The 18,264-nt window shown below is 46.8% G+C and overlaps 1 long non-coding RNA gene and 1 gene segment (V, D, J or C); both read right to left on the reverse strand.

Annotated features, from left to right (window-relative positions):
- Nucleotides 1-4,629: 4,629 nt before the first annotated feature.
- Nucleotides 4,630-5,299, reverse strand: LOC135321649 (uncharacterized). The gene is made up of 3 exons (XR_010381557.1): nucleotides 5,166-5,299; nucleotides 4,877-5,013; nucleotides 4,630-4,769 (listed from the first exon to the last, which is right to left on the reverse strand). It is a non-coding gene; the product is annotated as an uncharacterized LOC135321649 (long non-coding RNA).
- Nucleotides 5,300-11,378: 6,079 nt separating this feature from the next.
- Nucleotides 11,379-12,809, reverse strand: LOC135321763 (T cell receptor beta variable 27-like). The segment is given in 3 exon segments: nucleotides 11,379-11,486; nucleotides 12,346-12,635; nucleotides 12,761-12,809. Coding segments are annotated over 3 exon segments (447 nt in total).
- Between the last annotated feature and the right edge of the window lie 5,455 nt (nucleotides 12,810-18,264).

The following is an 18,264-nucleotide window of genomic DNA, read 5'->3' on the forward strand; positions in this document are numbered from 1 at the left end:
CAGAGACGCCAAGACTTGAGGCAGAGTTTCTTCTTAAGATAGACAAAGAGAGAGCACGCAAGAAAAAAAAACCTCACCGCCTCCCCCCGCACAGCTTGGGGCTGCGGTATTTATGGGATGAGGCCTAAAGCAGCAGGCCGCTGTGGGGCGTGGGGAGCGCGGGGAAAGGTGATTGGCAGGTGCGGGAGCACCATTCTGCGCAGGCATAACTAAGCTGCCGGCCTCTGCGTGTGTCAAAGGTCACGGGGCGCCCCGCGCATGCCCAGCGGGAGGGTGGCCGGTCCCATCCCACCTTAACCAGCTCAGCTGAAGTAGACGCAGCTGAGACTCCAAGTTCCTGGGAACTAAGTCAGGCCAACATCTTACTGTTCAGACTACAGGCTGCTTAGAGAACATGCAAGTGTTAAGGTGACCGTTATTAGTGAAGGCAGGTGGAGTGGATTTAACCCATGGTTTTACTTGTTGAGTGTATTTAATTCTGTTGGGTGTGTAGACTTGGAATTTTTTTCTGACTCGTGATTATTTGGGGTGGGGGGAGGGGGTAAAAGGTGTGAATTTTCCTCTAGTCCATGGATTTTACTTTCCTCTTCATTTTTGTGATGCTGGGTGTTTCACACTACGCTCAACTTAAAGGTATCCTTTTCCACTGTTGGAGCAAGTGGAGACACTTTTGTAGCTTTGCTGGTTGCTTTTCATGATGGGGGTTGTGAGTCCTCTTACTTTGTGACTCTCTTCTGTTTTGCAGGACTCTGTAAGTCCCCCCTCCCCTTTTCTTCTTTTTTCCTTCCCACTACTCATGTGCCAGAGGAGCCTTCTTCCTAACTTATTTACTTTTGTTCCCTCAGAAGCTGCACATTCGGAAGAGGATCGCTCTAAAACACGTGCCAGGTGCTTTTAAAGGAGTGTGCATGCTTTGAAAGCTTCTTCCTGCAGTCCCGCTCAGGTCTGATCTGGGGTTCATCTGGTGGTCCCTCCAACACCCTCTAACCACCAACCCCTTGCCCCTGTCACTGCCCCTCCTGCATCTTCGTAGCAGTTTGTCTGGTCCTCATCCTGGGTGGGGAGGGGAGGGACTGGAGTGCTTGAAATAATTTGTAAAAATCAAAAGGCAGAAAATGCTGTAGTCACATGGTTTCTACTCCATCCTGGTGCGGGTGGACTTCTTGGTACACATGAATCTGAAATGACTTTCCTGCATCTGTCAGCTTTTGATTTTCTGAAATTGTTTCATCAAAGAAAATGATGATAAACAGTGTTCTGTAGGTGCCCAGCATTTGTTCTGTGATGAGAATTAAAAAAAAAAAATTCACTAATTGACACAACATTGTAGACTGAATATACTTCAATAAAAAAAAGTTCACTGAGATAAACATTTGAGGTGATGTTTCTAATGAACAATAGTTGGGGACCAGATCTATCTCTCAAATTCCAGACCAATTTATCCAACTCTATTTCCACCGTCTCTGCAATATCCTATAGCTGGAGTCTTCAGTCCTGGCATCCGTACCTGCCTGCATGGGCACTAGGCAGAGGACAAAGCCAAGATTATTCCAGAAGGAATAAGAATCAGCATAGCATGGTGTAAACATCACAGCCCTTTTGGCCGGACAGAGACAGAAGTGGGTTCTCTCTTTCTTCATCCCTCTTTTTTTTTTTTTTTTTTTTTAGTTTAAGAAAAGAAATGAACTCCTGGTACCATGTTTTCTTATGCTGAAAATAAAGTGTTTCCTTTGCTTGTCTTGGTGATTAAGTAAAGTTCTGTATTTAAAGCAGACAATAGAGGACTTACAGAGCACGAAGTAGAAGTGTGCACCAATAAATATTTAACATGACAAATTTTGTCCAGTTTTTCAAAAATCTCTACTGTTTTCCAGCGACAGAGCCTTAGTTCCTGAGCTTGGGCTGGGACGTGCCAAGCCTCCCCTCTTTCCATCTTCATCCCACAAAAAGCTTTATGGCTGATTGAACTAATCAAACATGTCACCTCCCCCAGGAGGCAGGGGGTTACCCAGAGGAGCCTGATGTCCAAGGCAAGATCAGCGGCACGATGAACTTTCCAGCAATGGTGTCTGATGCTCAGCAGCGAAGAGGAATGGAAGTTCTGGGCTCTCTCGGCAACACCCCCAGCCTCGGGGGCACCTCCTACAGGAGAGGGGGACTCCTTGGTCCAAATGTTGGACCTCTTGTTTATTTAGTAACATGGAGGTTGTAAACAGGCTCCAGTCTCACTTGAGGGTTCTTAGGGAAGTTGAAGTTTGAGGAAATCATATGAAAAAGGAAAAAGGGAAAAGAGGAGAGTGGTTAGGGATAGGACAGGAGGGAAAAGCTGGAAGGGAAGGACTAAAACCTGACACAAATGTACGCTTCAGGAGCGTGAGAGCCAGAAACTAACGGAACATTGTAAATCAACTATACGCCAGTTAAAAAAAGCAAAACAAAAAAACTTAAAATAAGTAAGAGCAAGAAGAAAATTGTAGAGCCATACACTAGGATTGTAATTTTATCAATCTTACAAATTTCTCTTGGCAAAAGGTCTCAAACTTTAATATAAACAAAATTCACCAGGGGCTTGGAAAAATAATATGTACTCCTATAACTCACCTCCAGAAAGTCTGACTCTGAAATTCTGACTCTGTCCTAGAATTTACCTGCTTACCCTAACCCTCAGTGAGGCAAGTGGTCTCAGACCTCACTTTTTTTTTTTTTTTTTTTGCTTAGAGATTCTTAATAGGCTAAACTAATAAAAAAAAAAAAAAAAAGAGAGAGACCGCTTTATTAAATTACATGTTAAAATTTAAGTAGAACAAGAAGAATGTTCCTGGGAAAGGGAATATTTAATGGATAGATTTAGGTCCTAGAAATTGCATTTAAAAAAAGAATCAACAGGAAATAAGAAACCAAATTGAAAACAATGTGAATGAAGCTGAGGGAGGAGAATTTCCCAGGGCTTAGGGTATAGTCAGTATTGGCAAATGCTTCAAAGCGATCACACCAGTCAGAGAAACAGAAATAAGTCTTTGTCCCAGCAAGCATATAATTTTAGTCCTCAGAAGAATAGTTTCATAAGAATGGAAGTAGTCCCCCCAAAGCAGAAGACGGCATTCAAAGCACTGACTCCTCTGTGACAAAAGCAAAGGGGTTAGTTACTGAGTAAGACTTGGATTTGGAGAAGAGCAAAGATGGACAGTAAGGAACATTCACTTTTGAGCTGCTGTTTCAAGGGGTCCGAATGAAGTTTTGCCTGGGACAAAAGTATATTTGGACTTCTGGGAGTAAGACAAGTGGGTTCAGCTTACACTGAAATAAGAGCAGATGTGACTGGGAAGAGTATACAAACTTTTCTAGAGATGAGTGGTGGGTGGCGTAGAAATAACCAGTTTTGTAAAGAGATGATCAAATTTTAGAGGAGGTGTTTTGAATCCTTTATCTGCTCTACAGAATTGCACGGATCTCCCTAGGTAGGGGTAAAGCCACAACGCCTGCTTTCACCTACACTCATGTGGAATTATTGTCTCACTACAGTTTGGACCACACACCTGAGGGCTTTTCAACTGTCTGCATATCAATTTGCAGTTGCACATCAGATGTGTTTCCACTGAGTACATACATATTCATCTGTCTCCTTCCTCAACTCCATAGAAGCTAATTAGTGACCGGGGGGAGGAGGGGTCTGACATTATCACACTTAAAATTAGCACGCTTTTTGTGTGACTTGGATTTAACTCCTAAAAAAGAAATTAACCAGAGTCTTCACTTGGTCTGATATTATTCTAAAAACTAAGGATTTGGTCGCTCCTCTGATCCTTTCTCTTTTCCTAGGTTTTTTGTATCCAGCAAATGCAAGTTATCCTTCACCCCTCCCACGTGGTGGATATCTCTTGGGTGTCCTGGCCCCTAATTAGAGAACTGAACTCCACTCTTTGGAATTCTTGATGCATAAGGTCAAAGTCACAGACTCTCAGCTGCCATGTTGTTCAAAATAACTCAACTCATTTGGCTAATGTTGAGTTTTCTAGAAGCACAGTTTTTAGCAAAACAGAATCTTTTTTTTTTTTTTCCTATTTTCTGGATTTGTAATCTAGCATGAGAGAAGGCTGATCCTTCTCAATGTGGCTGGAAGGCTGACGTCTGAATCTATAATCATCTCATCACTACACGATTTAAGAAATGAAGGAGGCGGTCTATAATAAGGGAGAACAAACGGAGCCAACACGGTGGGAAAAGAAATGAGCTGTCGAATGTGCCATGTCACAGGTTCAGGACTTCAGTCTGGTTTGTTCCAGAGAAAATCCTATGTTCTTGTTTTGGGGTTTCATAGGATATGCTTTAGCCTTGCAAGAAATTTCCATATGGCTTAAGACAGCTCTAGTTAGTTTCTGTTATTTCCTCTTTCAACCTGCTACACCACCTGCTTCCTGAGCTGGGCCAGGATGAGTTTGTGCATTAAGATCAGCTAATACTTACCACTGTGGATTCACTGCTGGCACAGAGATACACGGCTGAATCCTGCAGCGCCGCAGGCTGGATCTTCAGGGTACAGGATGAGTTTTGGTAGCACACAGCTGAAAACCTCTCCTTGGGCATCCCTGTTTTATCAAGTTCATTATTATTTTGGAAGGAAATCAAGAACTTGAACTCTTTTGCTGGGATCTGTTGATACCAGCAAACATAATTGTGTCCCTTTCTTGGGACACAGTACATTTCCGCTTTCTGTCCTGTCCCTTTGACCAGGTGCCCGGGAGTCTGGGTGACTTCTGCTTCAAGGAAGCCTGTGAAGAAAGCACACAGAAGTTGGAGCCTTCGTCCCTGAGGGAGTCGACTGACATGGACAGCAGGCTACGAGCAGGGGGCTGACAAGATCAGGACAGGAACTTACCTGCACCCAGGAGACAAAGGACCATGAGGCCGAGGACCGTTTGGCACATGGCAGAATCAGGAAAAGAGCAGAGGCATGTGGCTTTCTCCGAGGTTCTTTCTTCCCGGTGAGCAGCTTCTCTGTGACGTGCCCACTTCCTAGAACCGAGCAGTCTTTATATAAAGGCACACTTGCTTTTGTCACAGAGAAATCACTCCTTCAGATGCCGCCTTCAACTTGTTCATGGAATACTTCCATTCCTTATACTCTTAGGAAGTTATTTCCCTAAAGATTAACATTGTATACTTACCGGGGAAGGAACTCACGTTCGCTTCTCTGCCTGCTTCTCTTGGAAGCGTTTGACAGTATTGACTATCGACTATGTGCTAAGTCCTGGAAATTTCTCTTCCTTCAGCTTCATTCACATCATTTCCAACTACATTTCTCATTTCCTGTCCTGTCTTTAGTTTTATTTTATTCTTTGATTTTTAATATTTTTTATTTGCAGTTCCCAGAACTGAAATCTATCCATTAAGTTTAGAATCCTGCTCTGCACAAGTGAAAACCAAATGGAATATACGACACAACTCAGTCACTGGAAAACAGGCAGCACAGGGCTCTGATTCGTCTAAAGTCAGAAACAAATGGGGGCAGTGTCTACACACAATGAGGAGGGAAAAACGGAGCCTGTAAATGTTCTGAGTTGATGAGACAGAAGTGAAAAGTTGGAACAAAGGCAGCTAGAAGCTGTGAGGAAGACCGCCAGAGAGGAAGGAGCCACAGCAGAACGCCGAAAATCTTCACAGGGATCAAAACCAATTTTTGTCTCAGCAATAAGCTGTGTCTGTGTAGATGGAACTTTAAAAACATAGAGGGAGACTGCAGAAAAGCTTAAAGCTTCAGCAGGATCCCCAGAATGGTCACCCTTTAGTAGTGGGACAAAATGAGGCTAGAGCAGGAGTGGGCAAGTCACAGCCCGGGGTCTGGCCGCCTTTTACGTAGACGGTTGTACTGGGCTGAGAGTCACTTCCAAGATGGCAGCAGGAGGAGCTTTAAGTATCTGATTTCCAGAGAAAAAACCGTAACCTGAAAATTTAGGAAAAAGCATTTAAAACCTCTGAAAATTATCCTACGAGCATACAGCAAATGGAGAAACAGTCACTCAAGACAATCTACTGAATCTCAGGAAGAGCAGTGAGAGTCGGTGGCTTCTGAGCCATGACTCCCCGCCTCCACCAGCCCAAGCTCTGTGGCAGGAGCTCTAACCCACGTGGATGTGGTCCAGAACTCAGGGATCCCCCAGGTTCTCCCCAGGGAGGGACAGGCTGCCAGGCCCTCTCATCCCCACCAGCCCTGCAGTGTAGAAATTCTGCTTCTGGCCATTACAGCCCCGAGGTCTGGGGTCCCTTCTTCCACCCAGCACCCACTCATAGCGTGAACTCTCTACTCCAGGAACAGTGGGCCAAGAAGACGAGTCCCCAGCCTTCCTCTTCCTGGCTTGCTCATAGCATGGAGAGTCCACGCTGGGAGGGGCAAGTCAAGAAGACCAGGGCATCCTACCCCACCCAGGGACCCACTCAGAGAGCAGGGGTATTATTTCAAGGGAAGTGCATCACTGTCTCTGCCCTGGACCTGAAGCAGCGGGCTAGGGCGGGAGGCGGGCCACAAGGACACAGAGCTTCATAGCTCTAGTTTGCCTTAAGGATCTGCTCAGCTTTGCTGCCATTTCTTAGAACTGTGCTGCAGCCTAAGACCTGCTTTCCTTCCTTCCTCCCTTTGCCTCCTTTTCCTACCTCACTCCTTCCCGTCAGGGTCACAGATCTCCATCTCCCAGCCACCTCCCATTTTCTCCCACAGCCATTTTCTCTAATAAATCCCTTGCAAGACTAACCCAAGCTTGGTATCAGCTTCTTAGAGGACTTGAACTAAGGCAGCTTTCTTAAGGGCCATCAGTATTAAACTCCGCTGAAATAACAGATATTCGTAACAAATAAAATAATAGTCCAGAAAATAGTTGGTTCCTGTAAGCCCATCTGATGGCACTGGATCTGCACAGAAGCTCTCTCTTCCAAGATGCCCTGGTTTGACTGCTGGGAAATGACATTGCTGAATGTAAATGAGAGAAGGCAGAGGAGGCCAAACGTGGGATGACTCAGAACCGCAGAAGAAACCACTGACCCCTGGATAAATGGAATCACGTAGCGCCTGTCCTTCTGTGACTGGCTTATCGCTCAGCGTGATGTCCTCAAAGTTTATCTGTGTTGTCTTGAATTGCAGCATTTCCTTCCCTTCAGCTGTATGTATACACCATATTGTACTTACAGTTTTGTGAGGAAAGTAAGGCTCATGTTAAGTGTTCTGACCACAATAAAATTTTTTTTTTATTTTATTCTTTCTCCTTTGCTGTCTCCAAACTCTCAGAGCATCCAACATCACAACCTCCCATTTTTTCTATCAGATTCCCCCAAGAATTTCATTCCCTCCTTCCCTAAATGTGTCCTCACATTTTTAGTGACCATCACACGCCCTGGAGGACAAGACAGTTCCCTGCCACTCTGCTTATCGACAGCAAACCATATCGACCACATCGGCAGCCCCTTTCCCTCTCCTCCTCCCCCATCACATCTCCCAAAACCGTCCACGTATGAGGATCAGACGGGGCGCCAGGAACAGCAAGAGCGCCTGCGTCTCCCTTCCCGGGTGTCGCCTTCCCTTCATCTGGACCAGAAAAGAGACGAGTCTGTGCTCTTCATTTCTCTCCTTGTATTTGTGAGGATGTGGCGTGTTTACAGAATCGGAGGGCGGGCTCCTCCGCCCCCTGGTGGAATGCTTTGGCCATTCACTCAAGATACATCCGTTTTATACATAGGCTGTATCCGGGAAATAGGGTAAGTGAGAAGAGACCCCAGAGAAACCTGGCCTGAATACTTAATTTTATAGAAGAAAAAACTTTAATCTAGGCAGAAGAATAAAGAGACACAAGCTTTAATCATTAGTAGGCAAAGGGTTGCAAATGTGTGGAAAGCAGGACATTGAAGTTAGAGGGTCGGTAGCCCAGCTGACAGTTTATAGCTGCCCTGGTTTTCACTTAACAGCACCAGAATTGGATGCTGGGCAGCACCTCTCGGCCTCTTGATGAGAGACTTGGAAGCTTGTGGTGTTGCTCGTGAGCATATGTGGCGACGGAATAACTACTGCACAGTCGGACCATGTACGTGTTCCTCAAAATTAAAGCGGGCACACATCCTCATCTTCTGAGTCCGGCATCGCTCACCAATGCCAATTCCTTCTCCCAGGGGTGAACTGTACTCACTCCTGCATCCATGTATTCAATCAGCCATCATAAATGTTTCAGTCTAGTAAAGGGTGTAAGTCACGTATCGGCCTTTAGAAAGTTGTTCTGGTCGATTGCAGGAGTCTTTTTTTTTTTTTTTTTTCCAGACGAGCTGCAGCATTTGATATTATTTATTAACATGAAAAACAGAGGGCAAACTCTAGTCATTTCAATATATCTTCCATAGCACTGCTTCTAGCTTTTGATATAAGTCCTATTGGTTCCACTTAAATGGTTCAGAGACAGATCTGTATCCGGCAGGATAGTTAAATACATTGTGAATAATGCATGCTCCAGGCGAGTCACTTGTCTTCAAATCTGGCACAAATTTTAGCAGTTCTCATTTTCCCTACTTGATGAGAAAACTCTGAGACCACATTAGCATGCCTACAAGGGCAGTTTATTCCCCTAAAGGCAGGGATTCGTGAGAGTGGGGCAACCTCTCACCTGGGCCTGTCAACATGTTTCTAAGTCTCCAACTTAGATTAAACAAACAAACAAACAAAAACCAAAGGAAGAAAGTTCCTATTTATCTACTGAAGAGGACCGAACGGGTGATTAAGGTGTCCCGGGAAATTACCACAAACTGAACGTCGGGTAAGAGGAACCACTTTTCCCACTCTTGGCATAACTGTTGATGGTTTCTGTAGGTTTATGCCCAACTTCTGTCTACAAAGGCGATCACGACAGTCATAAACCACTTCCTCCTGCGGTTGTAAGAAGGGAGGGAGGTCTTCACAAGACCCTTGGATCTGGGAAACAGAGAGGTTTATGAACAGAGGGGAGGGAACCCTTCAGCTCTGTGTCTCTACTGCTGGCACAGAGATACACGGCCGAGTCCCCCACGCCTGCCGAGCGGATGTCCAGAGAACAGGAAGAGGTGTTGAACTGCCTGGACTGGAAATTGTCAGAGGTGTCGGTTTCCCTGTTTAACTGTGTATTGTAGTAGTAAAGCAGCAGTTTTGGTGGTTGGCTGGGCTTTTGTTGGTACCAGTACATGGTATCATGATTCAGAGTCTGAGAACAATTCAGGGTCACTGGTTTTCCCGTCCCGGTCACCGAGTATCTTGGGGTCTGTTTGACCATGGCACCCACGGGACCTGCAAGGAGAGGAGGAAGATGCTGAGACAGTAAAGGAGAGTAACGTTGCTGCCACAGAGCTGGGGACGAGATAGCGTTAGTCAGAGATGTCCGTTCTGACCAGGACTCACCTGCTCCAAAGACACAAAGGGCCACACAGTGGAGAAGCCTGGGACCCATGGCAGGGCCAGAACAGGACTGAGGCATCTGTCTGTTCCGCACTCTGGTCTCTGGCCTGGGAGGTGGGACTTCACTGCATCCCTGGTCCCTCATAGGCAGATGCGCCTGTGATGCTGCTGTTGATTGCAGCACGGCAAGGGCCCTGCTTGCTGTGACACTGTCCATGGCTTCCTGCTGGGCAGAGGCGCTGGGCTCAGCTGGGTCAGGAAGGAAGCGCTGTGGTGGTCCCTGACTTGCCTCTGTTCCTCTATTTGCCCCAGGTCCATCCAGGCTTCCCCTGCTCAGTCCTCGTTTCCTTCATCCTATAAGGCAGTTTCGAGGTTCCTCATCGCATCAGCAATTTTTGCTGAAGGCTCACTTAGAAACCTGTTGTGATAGTGACTTTGTGTTTTGCTGTCCCCAACACGGGTGGATGACTGATGTCTGCAAAGTAGCCTGACCTTCATACAGGCATCAAGCCCTGGAATCCCCCCATGTATATCCACTTTTCAGAGAGTAACTAGGAAATGCTCTATAACTTTTGTCCATCGGTGACACCAGAATACCTCCTTGTGGCCGATAGAAAAGTGCCTCCAAGCAGCCTTCCTACACTGGCTGGAGGAAATCTGTGCGAAGGAGAGAGATGCTAGGGCTTAGAAATGTATCTGGCTCCTCATTCTGCTCCTACCAGAGCCAGAACCCTCCGGCCACCGCAACACCAGGGCCCCGATAAGCCTCACTAAGAATGCCAGCGCCCTATTGCAACAACTGGAAGTGACGTCAGAAATGTCCAGGACTGGCGGACACACATCTGTATAGAGTGCTGACCCGTGCTTTTCACACTAAGAAATCAGACACAATGGATAAAGGAAAGCTGACTTTATCTGTAAAAACTGACCTGGCTATTCCACTCTAAAAAGGGATTTTTAAAAGTATTTGGGGGGTGGGGGTGGTATAGCTCAGAGGCAGAGCACGTGCCTAGCATGCACATGGTCCTGGGCTCAATCCCCAGTACTGCCATTAGCAGCAACAACAAAAAAGACATCAAGACACCAAGACATTTCCCCCATTTAAGCCTTGATACCAGAGTATTTCAGCCTTCCAAAGCAACCCCAGTAGCTACAACCAAATGAAGTTTCCAAAGATGAGGATAAAAATACTTGGAAGTAGATTTCTGCTAAACCAATCTATGCTAACTTAAACTCATTATCCGCATTTCCACCATTGTCAGGGGGCAACCTGCACAGCTGGAGTAAATGCATTTTGATTCACTATTTGTATTTCCATCAGGGAGACTTGTTTATCCTGTGGTAAAAAGGCACGTAAAGATGTTGCCATAAGCATGGTCACGATCGCTCTTACATCCGAGCAGCAAGACAGGCAAGAAACCTGCTGTGACTTACACCAGCATAACACACACATATTTAAAAAAATAGATTAAATACATTTGCATAGACTGAGTTCTATGTAAGGAGCCCCCAAAATCCCCATGTATAGCACAGAGTAAACCAGGGCTGGCGTAGAGAAAGAATTAAACAGTACTCGAGTACGTGATTCATCTTGTTTGCATTCCCACGTGAAAACCCGTGGAATCTCCCCAAAGTATGGGTGGGTGAGGACTCTGCAGGGGGCTCAGATCCTGGACTAGTCAGAGGGGTTTTGGGAAGATGGTATGACTGATCCTTCATTCATTAGCCCCGCACTCCTCAGGCACTCTGGTGAGTATGGAGATTAAAAAAAAGTACCCAATATAAGCATAGTCGCTGCTCTCATTAACTCCAACATTTATTCATGTACGTTTTAAACAGCAAACAATCGAGTATGTTAACTGCCGTGAGGATTGATGTTCAGGCTGTCATTAGAGCACAGAGAAGAACTAATTCAGTCAGGGATTCAAAGAAATCTTCCTGGAGGAAATGACTCTGAATTGGTATGTAGAGAAATCATTAATTAGGTGTCCAGGTAGAGGGAACATTCTTGGTGAAGACCCAGGGGTGAGTCAGCGTAGGACATGTTCAGGTCCCAAGGAGGGTTGTAGAGCGGAAGGCAGCTGTGTAACTGAAGGAAAAGGGACGTTCACGTTAAGGAAGGGAGACAGGTGCAAAGACCGCATCGTGGAGTTGTTGAGAGGCTTGTAAAGTAACATAAACTTCAGATGTCAGCCAAGTTAATGAAAGATGCTGATGAATTTTAAGCTCCAGAGTACTTTGTGGGTGGGGGCAGGTAGCAATTTGGATGGTGGTTAAGGAATCCAGGAGAGAGGCAGCATTTGCTGGACCACAGTGTTATCAGTGAGGTTAAGAAAAGCTAGTAAAACTTGCAAGGAGTTTAATACTTAGAAGTGTGCAGGGAGGGTACATTAGGGGTGGCAAGGGAGTATCCAAGAGATGATGGGGACGACTTCTCCACCTTTGGCTTGGGCATTTGGGGGGATGGCAGACCATTTGCTGAGATGAGGAAAATGAGATAACAGATTTAGTAAACAACTCAGAACGTGCTGTTCCTCCAAGCTACAAGACTTGTAAGAAGAGGACTTGAAATGTGGGGTGAAATTTTGTTAAGTGAGTGAACTGAAAACACAATGTTCAGTTGGGGTAACAATGATCCTCAGTAAGGAGAAAGGATGGCAGTGTGTGCAAAAGTCTTTTTCTAGGAAAGGAAAGCCTTACCCCTGGTGCTAGACTTAACGCAGTTAGCTGGGCCTGCTTTGAAAAGCTCGTTGGCGCCAGAAATGAGCGGAGGGCCCGTTGCACAGGGGCTGCGTTGCCCAGAGTCCCCACAGCTGGGGAGTCAGGGAAGGACTTCTGTGGGCACAGATGACGGGGGAAGTTTTTCCTTTTGGTTGGGTGTGGCCTCCCTGCCCTTGTGGCTGCCCTTCTTGTGCAGACAGCAGCTGGCTGCGCCGCGCTGTGGATACGCTGCTGGCGCAGAGGTACAAGGAGGTCTGGGTGACGCTGGCCGACTCCAGGGTCAGGGAGAAATCCTTCTTCTCTTTCCGAGAAACAGTGTACCCATCAGGGATATCTCCCTTTTCAGTAAAATTAACATTCTGTGAGAAGTAGATCAGCCTGAGACCCAGCCCTGGGTCTTGTCGATACCAGTACATAGCATCGTGGTTCATATTCTGAGAACAAGTCACTGTCAGCTTCTTCCTGGTCTCTGTGATGCGGTGTGTCGGGCTCTGGGTCACGTCGGCTTCCACGGGGCCTGTGGGGGAAGGAGACAGAGCTAGAGGCAGCCGAGGAGGCACCTGATGCTGCAGCCCTTAGGAAAGGGCTCGAGCTAAGACCTGCAAGCTACAGGCGAGGTTGCCCTCGGGCTCTGGGTCTCACCTGCTCCCAGGAGCCAAAGCAGGACCCAGCCCAGGAGCCGGGGGCCCATGGCAGTGTCACTCAGGCGTCTGCCAGCGCTGGGGGCTCTAGTTGGTTTCTGTGATGTCTCTTTCTCTGCAGCTACTTGGCCCTCAATTTCCCGAGAGAAGCCACACCCCTTTCCTTATAGGGAAACCAGAAGTGTAAACCAGGTGACTGTCCTGGCCAGCCTGGGCTGGTGAGGCTTGTGATCCCTGCCATTTTCCTCGCCCTCCTGGGAGGCTGCTGGTTTCTGTGCATTTGACAGCTTCTTATTAGCACCTTTTTTGTCAAAGTTGAAAAATATTTTGGATCTCTAAGATGGAAACTGGTGTAACGTATTTGATCATCACTTAGAAATATGAGAACGTGAAACATGCTATCATCAGAACTACACTTTTTCTAGGTTTCTACCTCTCATTTCTACTCCGCAGAAAAATTACAAGTATATTCCTGTCTTTGTATGGCCATGGACATATTTTTCAGCCACGACCTTTTAAAAGAGTCTTGTGTGAAAATTTAGCCAAATCCCCGTCATGGATTATTTTATTGGTCTGTATCCAGTTCAAGATCCTAGACCCAGGGCTCTTTTCTCGTTAGCAGCTTAAACTTAGTCACGAATGTGAATAACTGCTTTCCTCAAGGCTGGTGTTGGATGTATCTTTCTTCCCTTTCCTCCTCTCTCTCCTCTTAAAGGGGCTGTGAGAGGCAGAGGCGACACCTGCCTTCTGCAGCAACCTCACATTTATACCAGCAAACTCAGTTTCTTTGCTGCTTGGGGCGTGTGGCTTTGCTTGCTTGTGGTCTCCAGACGGGGCTCCACAGGGAGGGTTTCTGTCCCTGGAGAATCGTTAAGCCAGTCTGTGCTTTTCTGCTCTGGTCCCAGCCATGCGGAGCTCTGCCGGTGACTCGGGTGTCCCCGCATCATCTTAGCTCCTCCAGCAGCTCACAGATGGCTCCACTTTCTGGGTCTCTGTGCCCTTCCTGCATTGAGATAACTTCCCTGGGGCTGCCCAGAATATTTCCCCCCTTTAACTCCCTTGAGCTCTTCTTGGGCTATGTTGGAATCGAAGTATTCTTGAGAGGGGCGGAGGAGGAGAGGGAAGGAGACTGCCCCGTGCTCCTAATTGCTTCCCACCACAGCTAGAGCTTCACCGAGCCCCTCTGTATTTTGCTAAATCGTTATTATCTCCAGACAAGAAGTGGGTTCTCATCCCAGTTCTTGGGCTGCCGTCGAATCTCAGAGGTGGCTTTCTGGCCCCAGTCCCCTTCAGGTGGACATTTGGCTCTAACAATCCATGGGAGTGAGGGAGTCGTGACATTAACCCTACTCTAAGGAGGAGAGTTCTTTCTTTCTATATTTCTGCACCAATCCTTTCTGGAAAAGGCTGTAGGGAGCAAACCTGGTTCTACTTCCATCCTAGGTGTTCATGTTGTCCTGGCCAGTCCTCCATACCCTAGCTACGGGTCCAGGTACTCTCAAGAAAACCACCCCCCCAGCAGTTTTCATTCTCAAGAAGCTGCCTCACTAAATAATTTTGTATTACCTAGTAATACCTTGTCATCCCAAACTGCATCTGTAGAAATCTTTCACAGCTTACCCACATCCACAAAACCGAAGGATCTATTTATGCTCCTGTCCATTGGATTTTCCCAGGTTCCGTGGTACTTCCAACATCGTAGAGGTGGACAATTACAACTCAGAGACTTGTACTTTATTCCAAGCATTTTCCATATTAGATTAACCCAAGATTTAGGAGGCTGCTGCTTCTATATTCCTACCCTCCCCCACTGGCTAATTCCCTCTCCTCAGACACTTGCTTCTCGCCTCCCTATGCCATGGACTGTGAGGCTGCTCTGGTCTCTTCTTTCTTCTTCAACATCAACCAAGACCCTAAAGTGATACTGCTGAGCTGAGTCCCCAGTATGTTTGTACTTAGAAGCCAGTTGCTGTATCTTCCCACCCTTCTTTCCTGGAAACTTCCCTTCCCTCTGATCTCTCCTTCCCAAGGCCACCACAGCCAAGAGTTTGGGGAACTTCACTTCCCCAATGCGGGCCAGGCTCCTGTGTCCCGAACAAAGGGACTGGGAAGAAGAGAGAATCCTCCAGGTGGCCAGGAGCTCTGAAACGTCTCCTCCACATTTTGCACATTGATGTAAGGCATTCTGCTCTACACTGTCCATCCCTGTGTGTCTTACCCTGCGGGTCTTCAGTGCCTGCTCTCAGCCTCCTCCTCTGAGACACTGCTCAGTACACCTGCTGCGTCTCTCCTCCATCCTTCTTGGATGACAGTCTCTTGGCAACAGTAAGTATGTCTGCCTTTATCCAACTGAGGAACCGTTTCTTTAAAACCCCTGTAGGAAGGACACATCTGTCCCTTTTATTATACAGCCATATTTGTTTTCCTGTGGGTGATCCTGAACCCAGACACAGACTATAGAATTTTCACCACACTTCAAATCCTGTTTTACTTATCCTCAGGCCGTTTTTGCTTCTGAGGAAGTCATTCTATCCTGTATATTTTTCTATACTATATGAGTAACCTTCGAAAGACCTTGTGAGATTTTAGTACTGAGTTTTCTTTTAATTGGTCATATAGTATCCAATTTTATGTACACTTGTCTTATCAGTGTCTGAAATGCAAGTGTATATTAAGTAATATGTTATCGCCCTCTAGTGGACTGTCCCAGCAGTAGGCCGAGTAATGGCCCCTTAAAGATGCTCAAGTCCTAATCCCCCCAACCTGTGAATGTTTAGATTGCAAAAGGGAAGGAAGGTTGTGGATGCAGTTGAGGTTGCCTATCGGCTGACCCTGAGCTGTAGACAGTAGCGTGGGTTATCCAGGGAGGCCCAGTCTAATCATGTGTGTCCTTCAGAGCGGAGAACCTTTCCCAGCTGTGTTGAGGGAGACGGGAGCGTGGAAGAAGAGTCAGAGAAGGAACATTGCTGACTTTGAAGCTAGAGAAAGCGAACCACAGGGCAAGGAAATCTGATTCTGTCCAAGAGCCTTCAGAGAAGAATGGAGCCTTGCCAATTTTCTGATTTTAGTTGAGTGAGACCCATGTTGGAATTCGGACCTCCAGGACTGTAAGATAATAAATTTGTATTGTTTTAAGCCATTAAGTATGTGGTTACTTGTTGTAGCAGCAACAGAAGACAATTATAATCACCAACACTAAAAATTAGTGGGGAGATGTGGTAAGAAAGCAACTAAGGCGGGAAAAGCAGAGGAAAGGATGATAACCTGGCAGGCAGGGCTCTGGGTGTTCTTGTGTGGGTGAGGGGAGCTGGGGAAGGCAGGGTCACTACGTGTCTTGGGTTTTCCACTTTTGTGCAGAGGATGTGGCTGCGTTGATAAACTGCTGGTGCACAGGGACTCTGGTGTACCTAGAAGATTCAAGGATCAAGGGGAGAGCATTCTTTTCTTTCTCTGTCTCTCCACATCTCCATCCGCCCTCCACCCCAACCTTTCCCTCTGCGTGCTTGAGTGTGTTTGTGTGGTCACCTCACAGTGGAAAGAAAGCTGGAAAGCCAATGGACTTCTTTGATATTCTCAGTAGCAGGAACAAATTCCAATCTCCTGCTATTTGGAGGGTGACTCCTTGGGTCACCCTGGTGGCTCTGTGCTCCTTAGCAGTGACCATGCACACCGTGTTGGCTATTGACTGTCAAATCACAGGAAGGATCTCTTCCCAACAGAATAGTCCATCCCTGAGGCTAGCAATGACTGCGGGGCTCCCTGCTGGAACATTCTGATCCTAAACCTGTGGAGATGAGGCATTTGCAAAACTGGAGCGTGTCAAGAACAGAAACTGGTAGCATCTACCTTTAAAAATGTCATCCCCTGTCCTTTAAAAAACTATAAGTGAAATTACCATATGATCCAGCAGCCCCACTCCTGGGCATATATCCAGAAGAAACTCCAGGTTGAAAAGATACGTGCACCCCAATGTTCATAGCAGCACTATTTATAATAGTCAAGACGTAGGAGCAATTCCCCAGTGACAGCCAACAAGGGAACCGGGTCTCTAGTCCCAGCACCACAAGGAGCTGAGTCCTGCCAGTCATAGGGATGAGCTGGGTGGAGGAGCGGGGCTCCAGGGAGAATGCTGCCAGATGACACCTTGATTTTAATCTCATGAGACCTTGAGCAGAGAACCCAGTCCCTCCCATCCAGGACTTCCGACACACAGAGCCATGACATGATAAGTGGGTGATGTTTTGACCTGCCTAATTGCAGTGATTTTTTACCCAGCAATAGAAAACTAAGACAGCTGGCTGGCACCCAGCATCCTCCCTTGGGGACTGTACAGTGAAAGTTCTGCTCCCGGATAATCCCTGAAGACAAACACATTTCATTTCTTTCTCACCCCTCTCCGCTCCCTCTCACACACACACCAAGTTCTTCCTAAACCCACACATTGTCTGACAACTTTTCACTACCGTTGCATCCGCTTTTACTTATGCTCAGGCCACTGCATGTCTGAGGAAGTCCCAGTACCCTATCTCCCCATCCAACATGGTTACTCATTGAGACACTCATGGAAGAATCTTTGGCTTTTTTTTTTCTCCTTTCTTGACTTAATTGAACAGAATTCAGTTTCATCAAAATTTTCTTACAGCTGAACCTGAAAACTGAAGTTGGTCTTAGAAAATATTCACATTGGGTTAATATCCTTTAGTCTAGTACAATACCAAAGAAGGGCAAAGACTTTGATTAGAATAGAGAGAGTGATTTAGACAAGAATGGGAAAAGGGAAGCAAAGAATATTAAGGTCAAAGGCAGGGCTTCCGTGCAGGCTTCTGAGGAAACTTCTAGTCGGGGTCAGGAATCTTGAGGACAGCACCCCCTCACTCCTCCGTTTGCCTCTCTTTTTGTGCGGAGAGGATGTGGCCATGCAGCGCTGTGGATTCACTGCTGGCGCAGAAGTACACAGATGTCTGGTTGGTGCTGGCTGACTGCAGGGTCAGGGGGAAATCGGCCTCATCTTCTCGAGAGACATGATACCCCTCAGGGACATCTCCTTGCTTAGTAGTTCTGGTACCAGTTGAGTAATAGATCAGCCGCAGCCCAAATCCTGGGTCTTGGCGGTACCAGTACATTGAATAATGATTCATCCTCTGTGAACACTGGAGAGTTAATTTCTGTTCTGTCTTCAGGATTCTGTGTCTTGGGGACTGTGTGACTGCAGCTTCTTTGAGGCCTGTGGGAGACAAAGCAGCGATCAAATAGAAACAGCCTGGGGAGCGGAGATGAGTGCTACCTTCTTGATGAAACATTTTGCTGCCGGAGCCTGGGAAGCCAGTGACAAGGATTCCTGACCTCTGCTCAGGACTCACCTGCTCTGATGAGAAAGATAAGAGCACAGCAGAGGAGCCTGTTGCTCATGGTGGCAGCAGATGGAGAACACTGTCTGCTCCTGGGCTGAACTAAGTCTCTGATGCCAACACTTTTCACCCACTTCCTGGCCCGAGACCACGCCCT

Source organism: Camelus dromedarius, chromosome 7, assembly GCF_036321535.1.
Source record: "Camelus dromedarius isolate mCamDro1 chromosome 7, mCamDro1.pat, whole genome shotgun sequence".
Lineage (NCBI taxonomy): Eukaryota > Metazoa > Chordata > Mammalia > Artiodactyla > Camelidae > Camelus > Camelus dromedarius.